The 25,364-nt window shown below is 46.5% G+C and overlaps 1 protein-coding gene across 1 annotated transcript; it reads left to right on the top strand.

Moving 5' to 3' along the window:
- Window positions 1–537: 537 nt before the first annotated feature.
- On the top strand, window positions 538–25,258 carry LOC129016363 (cofilin-1-like). The gene is made up of 4 exons (XM_054455770.2): window positions 538–614; window positions 10,238–10,412; window positions 11,008–11,143; window positions 24,762–25,258. The coding sequence occupies exons 1-4, from the start codon at window positions 538–540 to the stop codon at window positions 25,250–25,252; spliced, it is 879 nt and encodes a 292-aa protein (XP_054311745.1). The 3' UTR covers window positions 25,253–25,258.
- The last annotated feature ends 106 nt before the right edge of the window (window positions 25,259–25,364 follow it).

Here is a 25,364-nt window from a genome sequence, read left to right as displayed (position 1 = left end):
ATTAGGCTCAATTTCATACGTTTCTCACTGTGACAGCAGAGTTGAATATGACAAAGACCGTGTGGCCCTCAAGCCTAAAATATTTGCTGTCTGATATTTTACAGAAAATTATTGTTGATTCATAATAAATCCAAGACCCAATTTTATATTATCATATTCAAGAGACAAAACTACTCTGTCAAATAACTATCAACTTTGCTCTCATTTTTTTTTTTTTTTTTTTGAGAAGGAGTCTTGCTCTGTCACCCAGGCTGGAGTGCAATGGCATGATCTCTGCCTCCTGGGTTCATGCCATTCTCCTGCCTCAACCTCCCGAGTAGCTGGGACTACAGGCATGAGCCACCACACCTGGCTAATTTCTATATTTTTAATAGAGATGGGGTCTCATGTTGACCAGGCTGGTCTCAAACTCCTGACTTTAAATGATCCACCCGCCTTGGCCTCCCAAAGTGCTGGGATTACAGGCCTAAGCCACCACCTCTGGCCCTAAATTTCTGACTTCATCCACTGTCTTGTCGTTCACCGGTGTCATTTATGATGGGGAAATACTGGCAGAAGAAGAAGGCTGGAGATGATGCTCAGGAAGACGCCCAGAGTGCCATTGTGGACCCAGTGTGAACGGTCTGTGAAATTCAGCAGTGAAGCTGCTATGTGGGTAGTTGGCTAGAAGCATGTAAAGATTGGTAGAGAGGAATTCCTCTCATCTAGTCTTAGAGGAGTAAACGTATGTCTTTCTAAAGATCACCAGGCCAGGTGCGGTGGCTCACGCCTGTAATCCGAGCACTTTGGGAGGCTGAGGTGGGCGGACCACAAGGTCAGAAGTTCGAGACCAGCCTGGCCAGCATGGTGAAACCCTGTCTCTACTAAAAATAAAAAAATTAGCCAGGCATGGTGGCGCATGCCTGTAGTCCCAGCTACTTGGGAGGCTGAGGCAAGAGAATCACTTGAACCCGGGAGGTGGAGGTTGCAGTGAGCCGAGATTGCACCACTGCACTCCAGCCTGGGCGACAGACTGAACTCCATCTCAAAAAAAAAAAAAAAATAAATAAATAAATAAATAAATAAAGATCACCACCCTCTGCCCCTCACTGCCCCATCACCTTCAACACCCATGGCCACAAATGCAATAAACATTCATGGAAGACCCTCTTTCCATGAGGCAATCTCTGATGAGGTCCAAAAGATGCAAAGATCCCTATCCTTCCAAATCTCCCTGTCTGAGGAATGAATTCCAGGCTTTTAACCATGCATAGCATTATTCTGAGTATTGCAGCTCAACTAACTCCATTACACATAAATGGAAGCTATGCCCTAGGAGGATGGGAATTGTGTTGGAGGAGGGAAGTGTGTGTGTATATATATATAATCTTTATATTAAACTGGAATATAAATAAAAAGTAATAGATGACATTAGTGTTTTTTTTTTTTTTTTTTTTGAGATAGTCTCGCTCCATAGCCCAGGCTGGTTCAGTGGTGCAATCTTGGCTCACTGCAACTTCTGCCTCTCAGGTTCAAGTGATTCTCCTGTCTCAGCCTCTGGAGTAGCTGGGATTACAGGCACATACCACCATGGCCAGCTAATTTTTGTATTTTTAGTAGAGACGAGGTTTCACCTTGGTCAGGCTGGTCTCAAACTCCTGACCTCAGGAGTTTCCACCAGGCCCCATCTCCAACACTGAGGATCAAATTTCAACATGAGACTTGGCAGGGCCAAACAAACCATATCCAAACCCTAACACCAAGTCAAGACAAAAACAAGACCACTCCATAATCATGTCTGAACACAGACAGATACATGAACATTGTCCAAGCCACAAAAATGACCAGACAGCCCCCATCCTGGCTAGAATGAGTGACTGCTGCTTCTTTTCTTTTCTTTTTTTTTTTTTTTGAGACGGAGTCTCCCTCTGTCGCCCAGGCTGGAGTGCAGTGGCACAATCTCGGCTCACTGCAAGCTCCACCTCCCGGGTTCACACCATTCTCCCGCCTCAGCCTCCCGTGTAGCTGGGACTACAGGTGTCTGCCACCACGCCTGGCTAATTTTGTTTTTGTATTTTTAGTAGAGACGGGGTTTCACCGTGTTAGCCAGGGTGGTCTCGATCTCCTGACCTCGTGATCCACCCGCCTCGGCCTCCCAAAGTGCTGGGATTACAGGCGTGAGCCACTGCACCCCGCCCTTTTTCTTTCTTTTACTTTTTTGAGAGAGAGTCTCGCTCTTGTTGCCCGGGCTGGAGTGCAGTGGTGAGATCTCGGCTCATTGTAACCTCCGCCTCCTAGGTTCAAGCAATTCTTCTGCCTCGGCCTCTCAAGTAGCTGGAACTACAGGCATGCTCCACCATGCCCAGCTAATTTTTGTATTTTTTAGTAGAGACAGAGTTTTCCATGTTGGCCAGGCTGGTCTTGAACTCCTAACCTCAGGTGATCCACCTGCCTTGGCCTCCCAAAGTGCTGGGATTACAGGCATGAGCCACTGCACTCGGCCTGCTGCTTCTTTTCAATTGAAGCCTTTACCTCCCTTTATTCTTCTCTTATAGATAAGAATTATTAATATATCTAATTACCCCTGCTTCCTGACAGCATCCAATCCAGAGCAAGACCATTTCTCCAAACCCTCCCAAAATTACCTAATACAGACCCAAACCCTGTACCACCTTTCTATCACCCATTTCCTATAGCACCTTGTGTGTATTCTCCCTCACTGTAATGGGTAATAAACCCAACTTATTCAACTATAGGTGCATTGCTGGTGGCCTTTGGCAGGAGAGTATTAGCACATGTAGTTTTGTTTTTTCTTTAGAGACAGGGCCTCACTCTGTCACCCAGGCTGGATGCAGTGGGACGATCATAGCTCACTGCAGCATCAAACTCCTGGGCTAAAGCGATCCTCCCGCATCAGCCTTCCGATTAGCTGGGATTGCAGGTGCACACCACCACGTCTGGCTAATTTATTATATTTTTGTAGAGACAGGGTCTCGCCGTGTTGCCCAGGCTAGCCTCAACTCCTGGGTGCAAGTGGTCCTCCTACCTTCACTTCCCAAAGCACTGCAACTACAGGTGTGAGCCACCATGCCCAGCTGCAATAACACACTTCAAGCTAAACTATTCTTAGGAAAATGAACGAAATGGCCAATTGCAAATGCTTTTTGTCTCTCACCAAGATGCTTTCTTGAAGTAGAATGTAGTTACCTGGATACTTGTGCAAATGTAGATCATTTAACTCAGCATCTTAAAGTTTAGAGATTCCCTATGTGTTGTCCAATACACATCATAAAGCCTAACATTTAAAAAAACCTAAACGAGTGATTCTGAATTGTCTGAAAAGACCTCCATCAGTCTGGGGATGGGCGTCGGGTTTGAGAGGGCAGCAGTGTGCAGCATACGAGAAAGTGGACTGCGCAAGTCTGGAGGCTCCACTTCCACTGACCACAATGAGATTAGAAACTCCTGGGTTGGGCGCGGTGGCTCATGCCTGTAATCCCAGCACTTTGGGAGGCCAAGGTGGGCAGATCACTTGAGGCCAGGAGTTCGAGACCAGCCTGGCCAACATGGTGAAACCCCATCTCTACTAAAAATGCAAAAATTAGCTGGGCATGGTGGCGGGTGCCTGTAGTCCCAGCTACTTGGGAGGCTGAGGCAGGAGAATCACTTGAACCTGGGAAACAGAGGTCGCAATGAGCCAAGATGGTGCCCCTGCACTCCAGCCTAGGTGACAGAGTGAGACTCCATCTCAAAAAAAAAAAAAAAAGAAAAGAAAAGAATAGAAACCTCATATTGTCTCTCCTAAATGAGACAAAAGAATTAGATTATACATGTCTGGTGCTTCATGAGGTGAGGGCTTTCCGGCCGTTGTGTCCCTTGCATTGTGCAACATGGCTCTCCTGAATGAGACAAAATGTTGGGGGGAAAAGTAGCTAGGCAAATTAAAAGAGTTCCAATAGGACACGAATATTAACCACAGGGCATCAAATTGTCGGTCAGTTCAGAATGCTGAACCGCTGAGATGAGGAATGCAGCCACCTTCATGGAGGAAAACAGCCACCAAACCCCTCATGCTGCCATGGCAACGGGAGCTCACAAATGATGCAATTGCAAAGGCAGCTGGACACATGCACATGTGACTGTTGGAAGCTGGGGCTGGGGTTGGAGGGGAGAGTGAGGGCAAGATCCCACCATGAGGGAAGTGGAAACCAGGCAAGGAAAATGTACGCTAATCCTAGTAATGAAAATAAAATTGGTCACAGCTGTGAGCTGCAGGAGAAGGGAAAAGGGAGCAAGCATATTTCATCTGTGCATGATGTCTTTCACCAAATATTATTAAAATACACTTCACTATCATTAATTCATTCCCCTAGCACCATGCTGAGGGTGCAGTCACCCCATTTTATAGGCAATATGGTCAGCTCAGTGACTCATAATTAGGAAGAAAAGGAATTGTATGAATAAAACATTCCACAGCAACTGGCCACAGTACTAAATATTGCTAACTCATTTAAATCCCCAAAGTTTTCTTTACCAAAATTTCTCTAAACTCGTGCATTAAAGTCTAACATTAGAAGGAAAATTTTCTCTCAAAATGGAGCAAAATAAAATTCATTTGTGAATCTTGGGGAAGGGCATGGGGAAGTTCCTCGTACTAATCTTGCAGTTCACCTCTGAGTTGGAAATTCTATCAAAATGCAAAGTAACAACAAAGTAATTAGATTATAAATGCCTGGTGCTTCATGAGGTGAGAGCTTTCTGGCCATTGTGTCCATTGCTATGGCTAGCGCTGTTACAGGAAAGGGGTCCTGATCCAGACCCCCAAGTGAGGGTTCTTGGATCTTGTGCAAAAAAGAATTCAGGGCGAGTCCATACAGAAAAGTGAAAGCAAGTTTATTAGGAAAGTAAAGGAATAAGAAAATGGCTACTCTATAGACAGAGCAGCCCCGAGGGCTGCTGGTTGCCCATTTTTATGGTTATTTCTTAATGATATGCTAAACAAAGGTGGATTATTCATGCTTCCCCTTTTTAGACCATATAGGGGAACTTCCTGATGTTGCCATGGCATTTGTGAACTGTCGTGGCGCTGGTTGGGAGTGTAGCACTGAGGATGACCAGAGGTCACTCTTGTGGCTATCTTGGTTTTGGTGGGTTTTGGCGAGCTTCTTTACTGCAACCTGTTTTATCAGCAAGGTCTTTATGACCTGTATCTTGTGCCAACCTCCTATATCATCCTGTGACTTAGAATGTCTTCACTGTCTGGGAATACAGCCCAGTAGGTCTCAGCCTCATTTTACCCAGCCTCATTCAAGATGGAGTGGCTCTGGTTTACATGCCTCTGACAATACCAAGCTCAGGGGACTGACCACAGTAGGTGTTTAATCAATGCTTGTTGAGAGATAGCAGGCACAGTGAGTGGTAGGAACTATTAGTAAAGCCAGCTTGCCAATGCCTTCTCAGTAAAATACCAACTAAGCAACCTCAACAAGCCTGCAGTATGAGAAATTCTCCAATGACTTCTTTGGTCACTCATATTCTTTCATTCATTCTGCATGTGTTTTCCAAGTGCCTACAGGTGCTAGGAGCTGTGCCAGATGCTGGGTGTTCAGGATTGCTGAATATTCAGCACACACACTTGTTTATCTGGTAGAAGAAACAAAGGTCAAACAAACAGCTCACAAATTAAAATTGACCTACAGTGGTGATAAGGACTACAAGAAAGCCTGGGGCTGGGAAAAAGGAGAAGAGGAAGTACTGAGCAAAGCAGACAGTGGTGTAAGGTGATGCTAGAGGAGTGAATGGAATAGGCCATGCCAGGGCCTGTGGCTGGAGTCATGGATTTGAGCTATATTGTACGTATTTAAGGTACACAACATGATGCTTGTTATGCATATGCATAGTTTAAATGATTACTACAGTAATTTACTCTCTTAGCAAATTTCCAGTATATAATGCAATGTTAACAATATTTCCTATGCTGTACACTAGATTCCTAGACATTCATCCGTCATAACTGCAACTTTGTACCCCTTGATCTACAGCTCCCCATTCTTCCACCAAATCCCAACCCTGCCATTATACTGGTAACCACCATTCATTCTATTCTTTTTCTATGTATTAAACTTCTTTCACATGCCACGTATAAAAGAAATCATGCGGTATTTAATTTAATTAATTTATTAATTTATTAATTTATTAATTTATTTATTGAGACGGAGTCTCGCTCTATCGCCAGGCTGGAGTGGTGTGATCTCGGCTCACTGCAACCTCTGACTCCCTGATTCAAGTGATTCTCCTGCCTCAGCCTCCCGCGTAGCTGGGATTATAGGCACGCGCCACCACACCTTGCTAATTTTTGTATTTTTAGCAGAGACAGTGTTTTACCATGTTGGCCAGGATGGTCTCGATCTCCCGACCTCGTGTTCTGCCCGCCTTGGCCTCCCAAAGTGCTGGGGTTAAAGGCGTGAGCCACCGTGCCCGGCCAAATCATGCCGTATTTTTATTTTTGTGTCTGGCTTATTTAACTTAGCATAATGTCTTCTAAGTTCATTCATGTTACGCATGGCAGGATCTCCTTCTTTTTAAGGCTAATATTCCACTGTGTACATATAAAGAAAAAAGTCTATACATATACATATACACCCCACATTTTTAAAACTAATCTGTCAATGGGCACAAGTTTTCATATTTTGGCTATGTAAATAATGCTGCCATGAACGTGGGGGTACAGATATCTCTTTGAGATGCTGATTTCACTCCCTTTGAGTATATGATTTTTTAATTTATTTTTCTTTTTGATACAGAGTTTCACTCTTGTTGCCCAGGCTGGAGTACAATGACGTGACCTTGGCTCACTGCAACCTCTGCCTCCTGGGTTCAAACGATTCTCCTGCCTCAGCCTCCTGAGTAGCTGGGATTACAGGAGCCCACCACCACGCTCGGCTAATTTTTGTATTTTTACTAGAGACAGGGTTTCACTATGTTAGTCAGGCTGGTCTTGAACTCCTGACCTCAGGTGATCCACCCATCTCAACCTCCCAAAGTGCTGGGATTACAGGCATGAGCCACCACACCGGCTGAGTATATAATTTTTTTTTTGAGACAGTTTCACTCTGTTTCCCAGGCTGGAGTGCAATGGTGCGGTCTTGGCTCACTGCAACCTCCACATCCCGGGTTCAAGCAATTCTCCTCCCTCAGCCTCCCGAGTAGCTGGGACTATGAGCACGCACCACCATGCCTGGCTAATTTTTGTATTTTTGGTAGAGACAGGGTTTCACCATGTTGGCCAGGCTGGTCTCCAACTCCTGACCTCATCATCCACCCGCCTTGGTTTCCCAAAGTGCTGGGATTACAGACGTGAGCCACCGCGCCCGGCCGATAGGTGCTATTTTTACCTCTGTTCTTGCAGACGGGGGTTCTGAGGTAAACGGGATGTTAAGTAACTTTACCAAAGACACAGAGGGAGTGGGGGAAATAGTATTCATGTCCCAGCAGGCCGATTCCCAAACCAGTGATGATGGGAATGAAAGGGCTTAGGATACGTCACCCCAAATACACTGCCTCAGCATAAGGATTATTTTGAGTTGAAGGCACTTGAGAATCAACACATGGAGGAAGAGTTCTCCGCCCTTCCCTTATCTGCCTAAAAGCAGGGCATAAATTTCTCTGTGTGATGTGCTTTCCCCGCCCCTCCCCAAAGAGCTACTCTCTCCACTGGAGAAAAAGAGTCAACACTGAGGTAAATTTGCATAAAGAGAAATACCTTGCTAGAATAGCCATTATCTTTCACTGGCCTCCCCATTTATTTCGTAGTCAATTCCCCGTAATTTATTTTCTGTCAAATCCCAAACCCCTTTTTCTTTTTCTTGTTTTTCCAGAGAGGGACTTGCTCTGTCATCTAGGCTGGATTGCAGTGGTGTGATTATAGCTCACTGCAACCTCGAACTCCTGGGCTCAAGGGATCCTCCCACCTCAGCCTCCTGAGTAGCTGGGATTACAGGCACACTGACTGTGAGCTTGGTTAATTTCTTTTTCTTGTTTTTGGTAGATCTTGCTGTGCTGGTCGGCTGCGGTGGCTCACGCTTGTCATCACAGCACTTTGGGAGGCCAAGGGAGCAGGGGTGGGTGGATCACGAGGTCAGGAGTTCGAGACCAGCCTGGCCAAAATGGTGAAACCCTGTCTACAGAAAATACAGAAAGTAGCCAGGTGTGCTGGCTTGTGCCTATAGTCCCAGCTACTTGGGAGGCTGAGGCACAAGAATTGAACCCAGGAGGCGGAGGTTGCAGTGAGCTGAGATCACACCACTGCACTCCAGCCTGGACAACAAAGCGAGACTCTGTCTCAAAAAAAAAGAGAGATCTTGCTGTGCTGTCCAGACTGATCTCAACCTCCTGGGCTCAAGCAGTTCTCTCACCTCAGCCTCCCAAAGTGCTGGGATTACAGGCATGAGCCACTGCGCCCAGATCGCCTTTATTTTGATAAAATGGCATATAAATTCCCAGAGCCTAACTGCTTTTTCAAGTTTCGTTTCTTTTTGGTGAACTTTCATGCAGTACTTATAAACATTAACAAAATGATGTGATTTTTCTCCTGTTGAGCTGTTTTTTTGTTAATTTTATTTGCAGGCCCCCAGACACCGGACCTAAGAAAGCAGAGGAAAAGTTTCCCTGCCTAATAATAACAATGGGATCCTAGATCACAGAAGGATTGGTCAGGTCACACCGCCACATGGCTGCCCTGAGAATCAGACACACAGAGCCCTGGCTCCCATACCACTGTGAAAGCACTTTTGCAACACAAAATGATTGTGAAGTAAAGCACACATCAAACACAATTTACCTTTTATTTTTGTTTTTTGACAGAGTCTCGCTGTGTCACCCAGGCTGGAGTGCAATGGCAGGATTTTGGCTCACTGCAACCTCTGCTTCCCGGGTTCAAGTGATTCTCCTGCCTCAGCTTCTCAAGTAGCTGGGATTATAGGCGCCCGCCACCATGCCCGGCTAACTTTTTTTTTTTTTTTTTTAACAACAAACACAATTTAAAAACAATCTCGGCTGGGTGCGGTGGCTCATGCCTGTAATCCCAGTACTTTGGGAGGCCGAGGTGGGCGGATCACCTGAGATCAGGATTTTGAGACCAGCCTGACCAACATGGAGAAACCTCATCTCTACTACAAATACAAAATTAGCCGGGTGTGGTGGCACATGCCTGTAATCCCAGCTACTCGGAAAGCGGAGGCAGGAGAATCGCTTGAACCTAGGAGGCAGAGGTTCCAGTGAGCTGAGATCGCACCATTGCACTCTAGCCTGGGCAACAATAGCAAAACTCCACTTAGATTCTGTTTTCACAATCTTGGTTTTCCTTGTCTCTGGTGAAGAAAGTTTTTGCAAAATCATGGAGAGATTGTTCCTGGCCCCACACATATCCCAGGCCCCACCCTTACAGAGCCTGCTCCCGACCCTCCAGTGCATTGAGCTGAGGCTGCTGTGAACCCAGAGCTAGGACCCAATCCCAGGCCAGGGTTAGATGGTTGATTCACTGGCACTCCTAGAAGACTCAAGCTGCTCCAGCATCGACTTCTTATTCTCCTTCTGGACCTGCTGCTTGCCTGGATGGGAATACTTCTTTTTGTCTTGCTTCCCTTTTGCCCCAAGGCCCGTCTGGGGGAGGCCCAGCCCTGACTTTCTGTACCACAGCCACAGCTGATGGAAGAGCAGTCCTTATACAATGTGACTGTCATTGGGGTTGGAACCTCAAGCTGTTGAATGAAACAAGACAGAAGCCTTTGTAGAGGTCTAGGCCAGGCTGGGCATGGCGGCTCATGCCTATAATCCTAGCACTTTGGGAGGCCATGCCGGGTGGATTGTCTGAGCTCAGGAGTTTGAGACCATCCTGGGCAACAAGGCGAAACCTCATCTCTACTAAGATACAAAAAATAAGCCGGGCATGGTGGCAGCTGCCTGTAGTTCCCCCTACCTGGGAGGCTGAGGCATGAGAATTGCTTGGGCCTGGGAGGTAGAAGCTGCAGTGAGCCAAGATCCCACCACTGTACTCCAGCCTGGGTGACAGAGAGTCTGTCTCAAAAAAAAAAAAACAAAAAAAAGAGTTCTAGGCCAGACCTGTAGCAACACGTCACCTGGAAATGTGTTGAAAATGTTCAGGTTCTTGATGCTGTGAATGAAATGGGGGGTGGTAGGAATGTTGTTCCAGCTCCACCCTACACCCTAAATCAGTGATCCCCAACCATTTTGACACCAGGGACCAGTTTTGTGGAAGACAAAATCCGGTCCGAGGGCAGAGGTGGTGGGATGGGGGATGGTTTGGGGATGAAATTGCTCTCCCTGAGATCATCAGCCATCAGAGTCACGAGGAGCGTGTAACCTGGATCCCTCGCACACGCAGTTCACGACAGGATTCACACTCCCGTGAGAATGTAATGCCGCCCCTGGTCTGACCGGAGCTCTGGCCTTAGTGCTCACTTGCCTGCCACACACCTCCTGCGGTCCGGCCTGGTTCCTAACAGGCCTCTCACAGTTACAGGTCTGTGGCCTGGGGGTTGGGGACTTGTGTCTTAGACATTCTGACTCAGAAAGTCACCCTAAGTGTGAGGCCTGACAATCTTGCTTAAAATAAGTCCTCCAATTCTATGAGTTGTAGGCTTCAAATAAATAAATGAAATAAGCCCTCCACGTGGATGCTGATGAGAACTGATGTTTCAGAGCCATTGATCCAGCCGAGGTCAGCAAACTGTGGCCCAGGGACCAAATCCACCCTATTACATATTTCTGTACAGCTCTTTAAGAATGCTTTTTGCATTTTCAAATAATTGGGAAAAAACAAAAGAAAAATAACATTTCAGGACATGCGAAAAAGTTTAAATTCAACTTTCGGTATCCATAAAGATAATTTTATCCTACAGCCATTTATTTACTTATTGTCTCTGGCTGCTTTTGAACTACAAGGGCAGAGTCGGTGAGTGGTGGCAGACAACTTTGAGTCTAAAATATTTATGATTTTGCCCTTTCCAGAAAAAGTTTGTGGACCTCTGCTCTGGGCAAAGCTGTTTTGAATTCTCAGTGTTTGCTGAGGTGCGGCAGCTGTCAGCTGCACCCCAAATACAGGCCAGTTCCACAGAGGGAAATCAGTCATCCCAGGCTCTGCCACGTAGAATCCATTTCTGTGCCACCAAGTTAAATTATTTTGCATCTCTAAAAGATGCTAAAAATGGCACTGAGGTTTAGAAAAATTTCCAAAGGCCCATCCTGTCCCATATCCAAATAAATAAATCTGGTTTTCACAACCCAAACTTGATTTTATTGCTGAAAATGTTGCCAGATATGCCCAGCTGGTGTTTACCTATTTCTCTACAGAGCAAATATGGGGCAGGGAGCTTAATTTTCTTAGGCTCATTGGGAATGTCCTTGGAAGAGGGCTAGTTAGAAGAGGAATTCTCAGGCTTTCATCTGAGGAATTTTTTTTTAAATTGTGACAAGCTCTCCATATGTTGTCCAGGCTGGTCTCCAGCTCCTGAACTCAAGGAATCCTCCCACCTCAGCCTCCCAAAGTGCTGAGATTACAGACGTGAGCCACCATGCCCAGCCTCTGAAGAATGTTAAGTACAAAAAAAGAAAAGAAAAGCCACATGAAGAAGCAGCAGTCACTAAAACATGCTACAGACACAAGGTGCCAGATGAACTTGAAGATAGTCCTTAAACACAAATAAAATCTGTCTGTAGCTTTGGCATTAGAAGTAGAGTCCCAAGAAATGAGGCCAGACAGGCAGTTCATTGAGGACCTCACATAACGTACCATGGATGCTAGTAATTATCCAGCGTACAACTGGGAATCATAAAAGAGTTTTGGCCGAGCATGGTAGCTCACACCTGGAATCCCAGCACTTTGGGAAACTGAGGTGAGAGGATCGCTTGAGCCCAAGAGTTCAAGACCTGACTGGGCAACAGCACAAAACCCCATCTCTTAAAAGAAAAAAAAAAAAGTGTTTCAGGAATAGGAGAGTAGTGTTTACTTACTTTTATTTTTTATTTATTTTTTTGAGACGGAGTCTCGTTCTGTCACCCACGCTGGAGTGCAGTGGTGCAGTCTCGTCTCACTGCAACCTCCGCCTCCCAGGTTCAGGAGATTCTTGTGCTTCGGCCTCCTGAGTAGCTGGGATTACAGGCATGTGCCAGAACACCTGGCTAATTTTTATATTTTTAGTAGAGACAGAGTTTCACCATGTTGGCCAGGTTGGCCTTGAACTCCTGACCTCAGGTGATCCACCTGACTCAGCCTCTCAAAGTGCTAGGATTACAGGCATGAGCCACCATGCCAGGCCAAAGAGGCATGCTTCTGGTTTCCACTTAAACTCAACCTGCTTTGTTATCCATGTTGGGGATCACACAGTAAGGGGTAAAATTGTGTATTCTTCCATCTTTTGTCCTTGAGGACTAAAAGCTTTATGTTAAAAGTAAACCAGAGATCGGGTGCAGTGGCTCATGCCTGTAATCCCTGCACTTTGGGAGGCCGAGGTGGGTGGATCACCTAAGGTCAGGAGTTTGAGTCCAGCCTGGCCAACATGATGAAACCCCATTTCTACTAAAAATACAAAAAATTAGCTGGGTGTGGTGGCGGGTGCCTGTAATCCCAGCTACCCAGGAGGCTGAGGCAAGAGAATCGCTTGAACCCGGGAGGCGGAGGTTGCAGTGAGCCGAGATCATGCCACTGCACTCCAACCTGGGCAACAAGAGCAAAACTCCATCTCAAAAAATAAACATATAAAACAAAAAAATAGAAAGGTAAACCAGATAGAGGGCCAAGCATGGTGGCTCATGCCTGTAATTCCAGTATTTTGGGCAGCTGAGGCAGGCGGATCACATGAGGCCAGGAGTTCAAAACCAGCCTGGCCAACATGGTGAAACCCCATCTCTACTATAATAAAAATACAAAAATTAGCCAGGTGTGGTGGTGCACTTCTGTAATTCCAACTACTTGGGAGGCTGAAACAGGAGAACCACTTGCATCTGGGAGGTGGAGGTTGCAGTGAGCTGAGATCATACTGCTGCACTCCAGCCTGGGCAACAGAGCAAGACCCTGTCTCAAAAGAAAAAAATTCAAAAAAAAGAAAATCTCTTTACATTTGTGCAAAAGCTTTATACTCTGAGATTTGGCTTCTCTTAAGTAAGGGATTTGGAGTTTACCAAATACCCAATTATAATGTAATTAGTCCTGAAAAAAAACAAAGTCGGCGGGGTGGGCCAGGCGCAGTGGCTCACACCTGTAATCCCAGCACTTTGGGAAGCCAAGGTGGTGGATCACGAGGAGTTCAAGACCAGCCTGGCCAAGATGCTGAAATCCCGTCTCTACTAAAAACACAAACAATTAGCCTGGTGTCGTGGCAGGTGCCTGTCATCCCAGCTACTCAGAAGGCTGAGGCAGAGAATTGCTTGAACCCAGGAGGCGGAGGTTGCAGTGAGCTGAGATCATGCCCCTGCACTCGAGCCTGGGTGACAGAGTGAGAATCAGTCTCAAAAAAAAAAAAAAAAAAAAGGAAAGGCAGCTCTGCCCTCTTCTACTTCACTACACCCACACCCCTCCAGTCTCGGAGCCACACCCTTGCCCCACCCCACACTTGCATGGGTAATTTATTCATGTTCCAACCTGAAAGCCACTTTTTCTGAAAGATCTTCAGAACTGGCTCAGAAAATCTGAGCATGTTATCACCAAAAACATAGTTCTTAATCATTACTTTGCTCCTTTATTTGTTCTAATTTCTGTTTTATGTTTGTTGTCTGAAGGAGCTTTGATCCCAAGTCTTAGTCTATGAGTTATGACATCTGCATTGTTTTTTGATTTCTTCACCTGTGTTTTTCTATTTTAGCAAGCTCCTTGTTATCTGCATATAAATAAGAAGCTGTTTGGAAAAGTAGACATGAAGAAGTCAAGAAAAATATGTTTCCTATCTTTTGTTTTTGTTTTTGTTTTGAGACAGAGTCTCTCTCTGTCACCCAGGCCAGGCTACAGTGCAGTGGTGTGATCCCGGCTCACTGCATCCTCCGTCTCTCAGGTTCAAGCAATTATCCTGCCTCAGTCTCCCAAGTAGCTGGGATTACAGGCACGAGCCACCGTGCCTGACTGATTTTTGTATTTTTAGTAGAGATGGGGTTTCACCATGTTGGCCAGGCTGGTCTTGAACTCCAGGCCTCAAGTGATCTGCCCACCTCAGCCTCCCAAAGTGCTGAGATTACAGGCGTGAGCCACCACGCCCAGCCTGTTTGCTGTGTTATAATGATTATCTGCTGTTTATCTGAAATTTAAATAAGGACCCAAAAGTTAGGTGTATATTTTCTTTTCTTTTTTTTTGAGACAGAGTCTCACTCTGTTGCCCAGGCTAGAGGGCAATGGTGCAATCTCCGCTCACTGCAACCTCTGCCTCCCAGGTTCAAGTGATTCTTGTGCCTCAGCTTTCTGAGTAGCTGGGATTACAGGTGCCTGCCACCAGCCCAGCTAATTTTTGTATTTTTAGTAGAGACGGGGTTTTACCATGTTGGCCAGGCCAGGCTGGTCTTGAACTCCTGACCTCAAATGAACCACCCGCTTTAGCCTCCCAAAGTGCTGGGTTGACAGGCATGAGCCACCTTGCCCAGCAATTTCATTTGTTTAAAAATTTGTGTAAGGAAGAGTTAGACTCCTAAGGGACGGGGCCATCCACAGCCCATGCTTGGGCACACACAGAGTTGCTAGATTTAAAAAGTAAAAATACAGGACACCCTAGTTCAATTTAAATTTCAGATAAACAACAAATAATCTTTTTTGGTGTCTGGCCCACATGGCATTTGGCACACAGGATGATACAAATCTGAATCTGATTGGCAGGATTACTGATTTTGTGCCTTTAGGAAAATTACTTGATTTTTTTAAATCTCAGGTTTTTTCTCTTTAAAATTGAGAATACTAATAATATTAATAAATATTTTCGAGGCCAGGCATGGAGGCTCATGCCTATAATCTCAGCACTTTGAGAGGCTGAGGCAGAAGGATCTCTTGAGCCCAGGAGTTCAAGACCAGCCTGGGCAACAAAGTGAGGCCCCCATCTCTGTTCTTTTCTGTTTTGAGACTGAGTCTCGCTCTGTCACCCAGGCTGGAGTGCAATGGTGTGATATCGGCTCACTGCAACCTCTGCCTCCTGGGTTCAAGCAATTCTCCTGCCTCAGCCTCCTATATAGCTGGGACTACAGGCATGTGCCACCACACCTGGCTAATTTTTGTATTTTTAGTAGAGGCAAGGTTTCACCATGTTGGCCAGGCTGGACCTCAAGTGATCCACCTGCTTCGGCCTCCCAAAGTGCTGGGATTACAGGCGTGGGCCACCGCGCCCAGCCCCCATTTCTAAAAATACATACATACAAACATACATACATAAACTCTTTCAAGGACTTAGTGAATATTGACTAAGAGTTCTAGGGCCATTGTAGATCCTAAATAAATACTGAGTCAAATGGAAGGAGCACATAACCAAGCCAAGACATTGCCTTGAACCTTGAAAAATGAGTGGAAGGAGCTCATCCCTAGAGGGAGCACACTCTAGGCAAAAGAGGAAGCACCGTGAGCAATGACCTCAAAACGTTAGAGAAACAGGCCGTGGGCCGGACCCAATGAGCCACTGAGTAGGGCCAGCTCGTGAAATGTTAGGATGTGGCATGCAAAGCCATTGCAATATCTTTGAGGGCCAAAGCAAGGGGCTGTTCCCAGAAAATATGGCACTTAGAAGACCGTGTCATTTAAATCCACAGGACACTGTCCATTTTGTTTTACAATTGGGGCTGGTCGTTTTCAGCAATTGAAACCTTCTGTCTCCTATTGAGAGCATCCCTCTCCTTTAAAAATTTTTTTTAAATAATTTTTTTTTCTGTAGAGATGGGGTCTCACTGTGTTGCCCAGGCTGGTCTTGAACTCCTAGAATCAAGCAATCCTCCTGCCTCTGCCTCCCAAAGTGCTGGGATTACAGGCATGAGTCACCATGCCCGGCCTGCATCCTTCTCTTAATACCAAGTTACTTTATCTTTGAGATGGAGTTTCGCTCTTGTTGCCCAGGCTGGAGTGCAATGGTGTGATCTCGGCTCACTGCAACCTCTGCCTCCTGGGTTCAAGTGATTCTCCTGCCTCAGCCTCCTGAGTAGCTGGGATTACAGGCGTGTGCCACCACGCCCAGCTAATTTTGTATTTTTGGTAGAGACGGGGTTTCTCCATGTTGGTCAGGCCTGTCTCTAACTCCCGACCTCAGGTGATCTGCCTGCCTTGGCCTCCCAAAGTGCAGGGATTATAGGCGTGAGCCACTGCGTCCAGCCCCAGCTTTTTTTTTTTTTTTTTGTAGTTTTAGTAGAAACAGGATTTCACCATATTGGCCAGACTGGTCTCGAACTCCTGACATTGAGTGATCCACCTGCCTCAGCCTCCCAAAGTGCTGGGATTATACGCATGAGCCACTGCGCCCAGACTTAAGTTACTTTAGAACCAAGATCAATTCAAGGAAGAACCTTGCCCATCCCCACCCCCTGCCCCACCCACATTTAGACACTTATTTACCGTTGATTCTTATTTCCCGTTGATTCAGGAGCCTACACTGATGAGTTTGAGGTGTTAATATGGTTCTGGAACTGACAAGGCATTCTAATACCATAGCTTAGTGTATCAGTGGCATGGTGGTGGCTATGTTTTCTAGATTTTCAGGCAGTGTTTATCTTTTGGTAAAAGTGGCATATAAAGGTAAAATGAGTCCTGGCGCAGTGGCTCACGCCTGTAATCCGAGCACTTTGGGAGGCCAAGGCGGGTGGATCATTTGAGGTCAGGAGCTTGAGACCAGCCTGACCAACATGGTGAAACCTGTCTCTACTAAAAATACAAAAATTATCTAAGCGTGGTGGTGCGTGCCTATAATTCCTGCTACTCGGGAGGCTGAGGCAGGAGAATCACTTGAACCCAGGAGGCAGAGGTTGCAGTGAGCAGAGATGGTGCCACTGCACTCCAGCCTGGTCAACAGAGCGAGACTCCATCTAAAAAAAAATATATATATATTAATTGGAGAAAATTAATTAATTGGGGAGAATTTATTTTTATTGACCACAAACTGCTTGGCCATTTCCAAATCCAAAGAAGCCAAGCTGTTGCCACCTGCTGGTTTTTGTCAGCATTGACTTAAATGTCAAAGGAGACACTTCTGAACTAGCTGGAGCTTTCCTGACAGAGGAAGCTATTTCAGGTAGTACAGTCCTGTTGGTTGGAAACTTGGTGCGGTTGAGATCTCATCGCTTGTGAGGAACATATAAGTGATACGAAAACTCTGAAGCTAAAAGTGTACCAGCTCTTCATGATGGGCTGTTCGGAAGGACTTTCTATTCTGAAGCCTAGACTAGGGGTTTTCAGATGAAGAACCTGGTGCCGGGATTAAATGATCCCCCAGGACAGGGCAAGGCAGGGCAGACCCTCCTTTTGAACCCAGGTCTGTCTGATGACAAAGCTCCAGCACTTCCCAGGACACTATGCTGTCTCTAAATGCAGTATTGGGCCAAGGAATGTGCTCAATATGTTGTCTTGTATTTGAACCGGAATCAGGATGAATATAGATGCAGCATAATGATGGCCTTTTTCCAGCGGGCAGGAGGAGAAAGCAGCCGCGGTGTTACCACCCAACACTGTTCGGCCCTGTGCTTTTCAAACACAAAATCTGCAACTGATCAAGCTCCCCAGGTGATTCCTAATGTGCACAGGAATCATAGGCTTCAGATGCAGAATTCCTACGCACATTAGCAATCACCTGGGCAGCTTGATAAGTTGCAGATTCTGATTCAGTAGTTTGAAAGAACCTGAGATTCTGCATTTTTAACTTCATATCAGGTGATGTTGATGCTGCTAGTCTATAGACCACCCTCGGGGTCTAGAGTGAAGTCTAGACCAGTGGTTCTCAGCCGGCGGCAATTTGCCCTCCCCCAACATCTGGAAACATCTAGGAGCATTTTTGATATCACTATGGGGGGAGCAGTGCTATTGGCATCTAGTAAATAGAGGCCAGGCAGGGATGCTGCTGAACATCTTACAATGCACACGGCAGCCTCCCATAACAAAGAATTATTTTCCCAAATGTCAATTGCACAGAAGTTGGGAGACTCTGTCCTAGATGATGACTTGGGTTCATCTGCTGTGAGAAGCTCAGGTCTTCTAACCTGGAGTTTGCTGAGAAATAAGTGTGAACTAGCTATTTTTTTTTTTGGCAGCCAGGTCTCACTCTGTTGTCCAGGCTGGAGTGCAGTGGCACGATCTCGGATCACTGCAACCTCCACCCTCCAGGGTTCAAGCGATTCTCCTGCCTCAGGCTCCCAAGTAGCTGGGATTACAGGTATGCATCACCATGCCTGGCTAATTTTTGTATTTTTGGTAGAGACAGGTTTCACCATGTTGGCTAGGCTGGTCTGGAACTCCTGACCTCAAGTAACTGGCCATCGTTGGCCTCCCAAAGTGCTGGAATTACAGGTGTGAGCCACTGGGCCCGGCTTGAACTAGCTTCTTTTGTTTGTGGAAGAAAACAATACACACTTATAAATCTCCCATACAGGCAAGGTGTGGTGGCTCATGCCTGTAATCTCAGCACTTTGGGAGGCAGATCAGGATTGCTTGAGGCCAGGAGTTCAAGACAAACCTGGGCAATATAGCAAGACCTCAACTCTGTACTTTATTATTGTTTTTTTAATTAGCTGGGCATCGTTGCACACACTCGTAGTCCTAGCTATTCAGGAGGCTGAGGTGGGAGAATCACCTGAGCCCAGGAATCTGAGGCTGCAGTGAGCTATGATTGTGCTACTGCATTCCAACCTGGATGACAAAGTGAGACCTTGTCTCTAAAAATAATAATAATAATAAACAAAAATTTTAAAAACTTGGCCAAGTGCAGTGGCTCATGCCTGTAATCCTAGCACTTTGGGAGCCCGAGGTGGCCAGATTGCCTGAGCTCAGGAGATCAAGACCATCCTGGCTAACACGGTGAAACCCCATCTCTACTAAAAATACAAAAAATTAGCTGGGCGTGGTGGTGCGTGCCTGTAATCACATACTCAGGAGACTGAGGCATGAGAATCACTTGAAACCAGGAAGCGGAGGTTGCAGTGAGCCGAGATCGTGCCACTGCACTCCCTGGGTGACAGAGTGAGAGTCTGACTCTAAAAAAAATTTTTTTAGATAAAAAAAATAAAAAATAGAAAACCTCCCGCCAGGTGCAGTGGCTCATGCCTGTAATCCTGGCACTTTGGGAGGCCAAGGTAGGAGAATCACTTGAGCCCAGGAGTTCAAGACCAGCCTGGGCACATGGCAAAACCTTGTCTCTACAAAAAAAAAGCATTAGCTGGGCATTGTGGCATGCACCTGTAGTCCCAGCAGGGAGCTGTGATCCCACCACTGCACTGCAGCCTGGGTGACAGTGTGACTGAGACCCTGTCTCAAAAGAGAAAAAAGAAAGATTAAATACAATGCAGCCAATATAACTGACACATCAACTTATAAAAAAACCACTTACAGCCAGGCATGGTGGCTCACACCTGTAATCCCAGCACTTTAGGAGGCTGAGGCAGGTGGATCACGAGGTCAGGAAATCGAGACCATCCTGGCTAACACGGTGAAACCCCGCCTTTACTAAAAAATACAAAAAATTAGCTAGGCGTGGTGGTGGGGACCTGTAGTCCCAGCTACTCGGGAGGCTGAGGCAGGAGAATGGCATAAACCCGGGAGGCGGAGCTTGCAGTGAGCCAAGATCACGCCACTGCACTCCAGCCTGGGCGAGAGCAAGACTCCATGTCCGTGTCAAAAACAAAAAACAAAAAATAACACCTACATAAAAGACCCTCCTGTATGTAGTTTAGCAGCAAAGGAAAGGTGAGGGGATATTGAAGAGACTTGTGAGACTAAGAAGGCCTTTTGAGTTGTGAAGAACTCTGCCTGTATTAACTCCTCCAGGCAAGGGCTTGGCAGTACAGAAATCAGCAAGCCCAGTAGACTTGGCAATGCTTTTCTTCTTATCTCATGCGAGACCAAAACAACAACAAAAAGACCCTTTCTTTCTTTCCTTCCTCCCTCCCTCCCTCCTTTCTCTCTCTCTCTCTCTCTCTTTCTTTCTTTCGAGACAGTGTCTCGCTCTGTCACCCAGGCTGGAGTGCAGTGGCGCGATCTCAGCTCACTGCAACCTCCACCTCCCAGGTTCAAGTGATTCTCCTGCCTCAGCTTCCAAGTAGCTGAGATTACAGGCACGTGCCACCATGCCTGGTTAATTTTTGTATTTTTAATAGAGACAGAGTTTTGCCATGTTGGCCAGGCTAATCTCGAACTCCTGACCTCAGGTGATCCACCCGCCTCAGCCTCCCAAAGTGCTGGGATTACAGGCATGAGTCACCGCGCCCAGCCCTAAAAGACCCTTTCTATTGTGATTTATTCCCCAGGATATCTTGATAGAACTATTACTGTAAACCTAGAACAGAGGTTAGCAAACTTTTCTGTAAAAGGTCAGATAGTAAATATCTTAGGCTTTGCAGATGTTATGGCCTCTTTGGCAATGACTCAACTCTGTCACTGTAGCACAGAAGCAGCCAGAGACAATAATTACCCAGTGGGTCTGGCTGCATCCCAATAATACTTTATTTGTAAAAATAGACCCCAAAGCAAACGGTCCATGGGCAGTAGTTTGCTGACCTCCAGTCTAGGCACTGAAGTGAATCTCGGGCCGGCAGTAGATCCCATGTTAGCAGTGACATAAGCAGCTGGGCCCCATTTATTTTAGGGGGTGGGGAGAGAGTGACTAATACATTGCAACAAGCCAACTGCCCGCAAAAAAAATAATGGTTTCCCAGCTTGACCCAATGACTAAAAACAGCCACTCACACCACTGAAATTCAATATAAGTAGTTCTATTTTCTCCCTCTGAAGTTGACACTGCAGGTGCTCTAATTTATCACAAAGTATTAATTAACTACCTAAGATGTACTTAGCATTTCTGGGAGCCATGAGGAATGAAAAAAACATGTCACAGTCCATATTCTTAAGCAGTTTCCTTGGGGTTACTATGGTGCTAAGACGTAGACACACAATCACAGCCCTTTCAAACACCCATGGAGAGATTATTCAGTAAATGTGCATGAGAAATTGGTTAGGCATTTGGAAAAAGATGAAACCTGGTTGGGAGGCCGAGGCGGGTGGATCACGACATTAGGAGTTCAAGATCAGCCTGGCCAACATGGTGAAACCCTATCTCTACTAAAAATACAAAAATTAGCCAGGCATGGTGGCGTATGCCTGTAATCCCAGCTACTCAGGAGACTGAGGCAGGAGAATTGATTGAACCCGGGAGGCAGAAGGCTGCAGTGAGCCAAGATCGCACCACTGCACTCCAGCCTGGGTGACAGAGTGAGACTCTGTCTCAAAAAAAAAGTAAAATAAAATAAAAACAACTACATGAGAAAATTTGTATAAACAAGGTCATAATAAATGGAGCCATTCTTTTTAATATATATGACACATAATGAGTTAATCACTCAACTACAACAATCAATATAAAATTATGAAAAGCCTAAAGAAAAGTGATACTTCACAGAAGTACAAATCACTGATTAATTTTAAGTACCTGAGTAGGTGCTTAAAAAAAAAATCCAGACTGAAAACAATTGAAATCCATCCCTTAGGGACAGATCAGCATCTGTCTTGGTTTTTGGGTCATGTGCTCTCTGGCCACTCCTCCTGAGCATGCTCCCTCCTGGAACCCAGCCACCTGCTGAGAGGCCACTTGGAGTCACTCCAGTCTTCAATCCAGCTGGCCCCAGCCTTGAGTCATCCCAGCCCAGGGGCTGGACTTGCGAATGAAGAAGCCTCTGGATGATTTCAGCTCCCAGCCACTTTTTTTTTTTTTTTTTTTTTTCTGACATGTCTTGCTCCGTCGCCCAGGCTGGAGTGCAGTGGCGCGATCTCGGCTTACTGCAACCTCCGCCTCCCGGGTTCAAGCAATCCTCCTGCCTCAGCCTCCTGAGTAGCTGAGAATACAGGCTCCTGCCTCTATGCCTAGCTAATTTTTTGTATTTTTAGTAGAGACGGGGTTTCACCGTGTTAGCCAGGATGGTCTCGATCGCCTGACCTCATGATCTGCCCACCTCGGCCTCCCACAGTGCTGGGATTACAGGTGTGAGCCACTGTGCCCTCGGCTCCCAGCGATTTAAGTCACTCCCAGCCTTCAGGTGTTTCTGGCTGAGTCCCCAGGCACCATGGAGCATAGACAAGCTGTCACCGTGTACGTTTTCTGAAATCCCCTTACCTACAGACTCCATGAGCATAAAAAACAGAACAAGACTCCACCTCAAAAAAAAAAAAAAAAAATCACTCCAGAAAGTAGATTTATTTGGGAAGAATACTCATTGATCCAGGCTAAGCAATAAGAGTATGTCTGGAGAAGGAACCTAGGAGTCAGGTTTTTACTTGGCATATGGCACAGATGACTTGAAGGACATATTAGAGGAACTGACTACAGCAGACAAGCCAGGGAGGGCAAGGACAGCCACAGGTGGGAGAGAGGGTGAGCAGCCACCTGGGAGCGGGGAAAGCAGCCCAGAGGAGGAAACAGCAGGCCCCGGAGGGAGGGAGCCCAGGAGATCTGCCAGGCCCAGCACTGTTGAGGGACTTCAGGGAGCTGACATCTTCTCTGAGTTCCAGCTTCTTGAACAAATACTCTCTCTCAGCCGGGCACGGTGGCTCATGCCTGTAATCCCAGCACTCTGGGAGGCTGAGGCGGGTGAATCTCTTGAAGCCAGGAGTTCAAGACCAGCCTGGCCAACATGGTTAAACCCCGTCTCTACTAAAAATACAAAAATCAGCCAGGTGTGGTGGTACACATCTGTAATCCCAGCTACTCGGGAGGTTGAGGCACGAGAATTGCTTGAACCTGGGAGGTGGAGGTTGCAGTGAGCCAAGATTATGCCACCGCACTCCAGCCTGGTCGACAGAACAAGACTCTGCCTCAAAAAAAACAAAACAAAACAAAACCAAAAAACCTCTCTCTCTCCCATTAGAATGCTGCCTCTTTCCCATCATTCGTCTTTTAATAGAAGTCCAAACACCTGAACAAAATTTACAGGGCCCTGAAGACCTGCCTAGTTCCTTCTCCCTGTCACTGGCTGCAGCCACCCTGGAATCTTGTTTGTAAAACTCTTAGACAGTAGGACCCTTTTCTCAATCACGCCTTCCTCTGCCTGGTGTGTTCCGTCTCCACCACTGGCTCCGGTTCATCACTCTGGCCCAAGTGAAAATTATTCTCTCTCTGATCACCTGGAAAATGCATTCCATCTGCCAATCACTGAGTTTTTTTCTTCTTTCTTATTGTACTTATAAATATCTGAATGCTATCTTCCTTCCCTTGCTAGCATTAAACTGGGCTCCATGAGGGCCAGGACCTTGCCTACCTTGTTCAATGAGGTATTTTCAGGACCCAAAATAGTGCTGGTAGATAGTCAGTAAATGCTCAATAAATGTTTGCTGAAAATCAATAAAACTCCTTCCTAGATAAACTCTCATCCACACTTCAAAACCCAGTTCACAAACCCAGGAATTTGAGGCTGCAGTATCTCCTGTGACCATACTCTCCAAGCACCTGTTCTGGTTGTACTGTTGATGAATGAAGCACCCTATTTTTTGTTGTTGTTTTTGAGACAGGGTCTCATTTTGTCACCCAGGCTGGAGTGCAGTGGCGAGATCTCAGCTCACTGCAACCTCTGTCTCTGAGGCTCAAGCGATCCTCCTGCCTCAGCCATGTAGCTGGAACTACAGGTGTGCACACCACCACCCACCTAATGTTTGTATTTTTTGTAGAAACGGAGTTTTGCCATGTTGCTCAGGCTGGTCTGAAACTCCTGAGCTTAAGCAATCCACCTGCCTCGGCCTCCCAAAATGCTGGGATTACAGGTGTGAGCCACAACGCCCGGCCTTGAAACACCCTAGTGTTAATGCATTCATGGGGCTCCACTGTACCTCCTGTCCCCTCTGTAGGTTGTGTTAGTGTCACTCAGCATTGTAGCTCAAGGATCCCGTACTTGTCAAGTAAAGTAACTTCAACTTAGATAGGGATCCCAGCAGAGAGCTAGCAGCAGAGGTTGTAAATGTGGCTCCCTAACCTCAAGTCCTGATGAGACTACGTTGTGTGAAAATGGAAAATATTCTTGGTCTTTCTGGGCCTCAGTTTCCTTATCTGTAAAATGACAGTAATATAACCCAGGGTCGCTAGTTTGTTGGGTATGCACTGTGAAAACGTATCCACTTGTGACCTGCTGCACCTTAAGTTCTTGTTTCCAAAAGTACCAGGAAGAAGCTCAGCCCCAGGACAACACAAAAACCAGTTGGATTCAGAGATGCATGAGTTGGAGATGAACTTTGGAGAACTCTCTTCATTACCACACTAAAAATCCCCTCCCTGGCCTGTGCGGTGACTCATGCCTGTAATCCTAGCACTTTAGGAGGCTAAGACAGGCGGATCACTTGAGCCTAGGAGTTTGAGAGCAGCCTGGGTGACATAGTGAGGCCCTGTATCAACAAAAAATTTAAAAAATTGACTGGGCGTGGTGGTGCACACCCCCCTAGTCCCAGCTACTCTGGAAACTGAGGCACGAGAATCGCTTGAGCTGGGAGGTAGAGGTTGCAGTGAGCCAAGATTGCACTACTGCATTCCAGCCTGGGAGACAGAGTGAGACCCTATCTCAAAAACAAACAAAAAAAGGTTCAGTCATCTCTGATGGTGTCATCAAGGTGTTCAACAACATGAAGGTGTGTAAGTCTTTGACGCCAGAGAAGGTGAAGCAGCACAAGAAGACGGTGCTCTTCTGCCTGAGCGAGGACAAGGAGAACATCATCCTGGGGGAAGGCAATGAGATCCTGGTGGGTGACATGGGCCAGACCGTCCATGACCCCTACACCACCTTTGTCAAGATGCTGCCAGATAAGAACTACCGCTATGCCCTCTATGACACAATCTATGAGACCATGGAGAGCAAGAAGGAGGACCTGGAGTTTGTCTTCTGGGCCCCTGAATGGGCACTCCTTACGAGCAAAATGATCTATGCCAGCTCCAAAAATGCCATCAAGAAGAAGCTGACAGGGATCAAGCATGAATTACAAGCAAACTGCTACGAGGAGGTCAAGGATCACTGCACCCTGGCAGAGAAGCTGGGGGGCAGTGCCTTCATCCCCCTGGAGGGCAAGCCTTTCTGAGCCCTTTCTGGCTCCCTGCCTGGAGCATCTGACAGCCCCACCCTTGCCCTCAGGGGTTGCAGGCTGCCCCCTTCCTACCAGACCAGAGGGGCTGGGGGGACCCCAGTAGGGG

Source organism: Pongo pygmaeus, chromosome 1, assembly GCF_028885625.2.
Source record: "Pongo pygmaeus isolate AG05252 chromosome 1, NHGRI_mPonPyg2-v2.0_pri, whole genome shotgun sequence".
In the NCBI taxonomy this organism is placed as follows: domain Eukaryota; kingdom Metazoa; phylum Chordata; class Mammalia; order Primates; family Hominidae; genus Pongo; species Pongo pygmaeus.
This window is presented reverse-complemented; position numbering and strand designations above follow the sequence as displayed.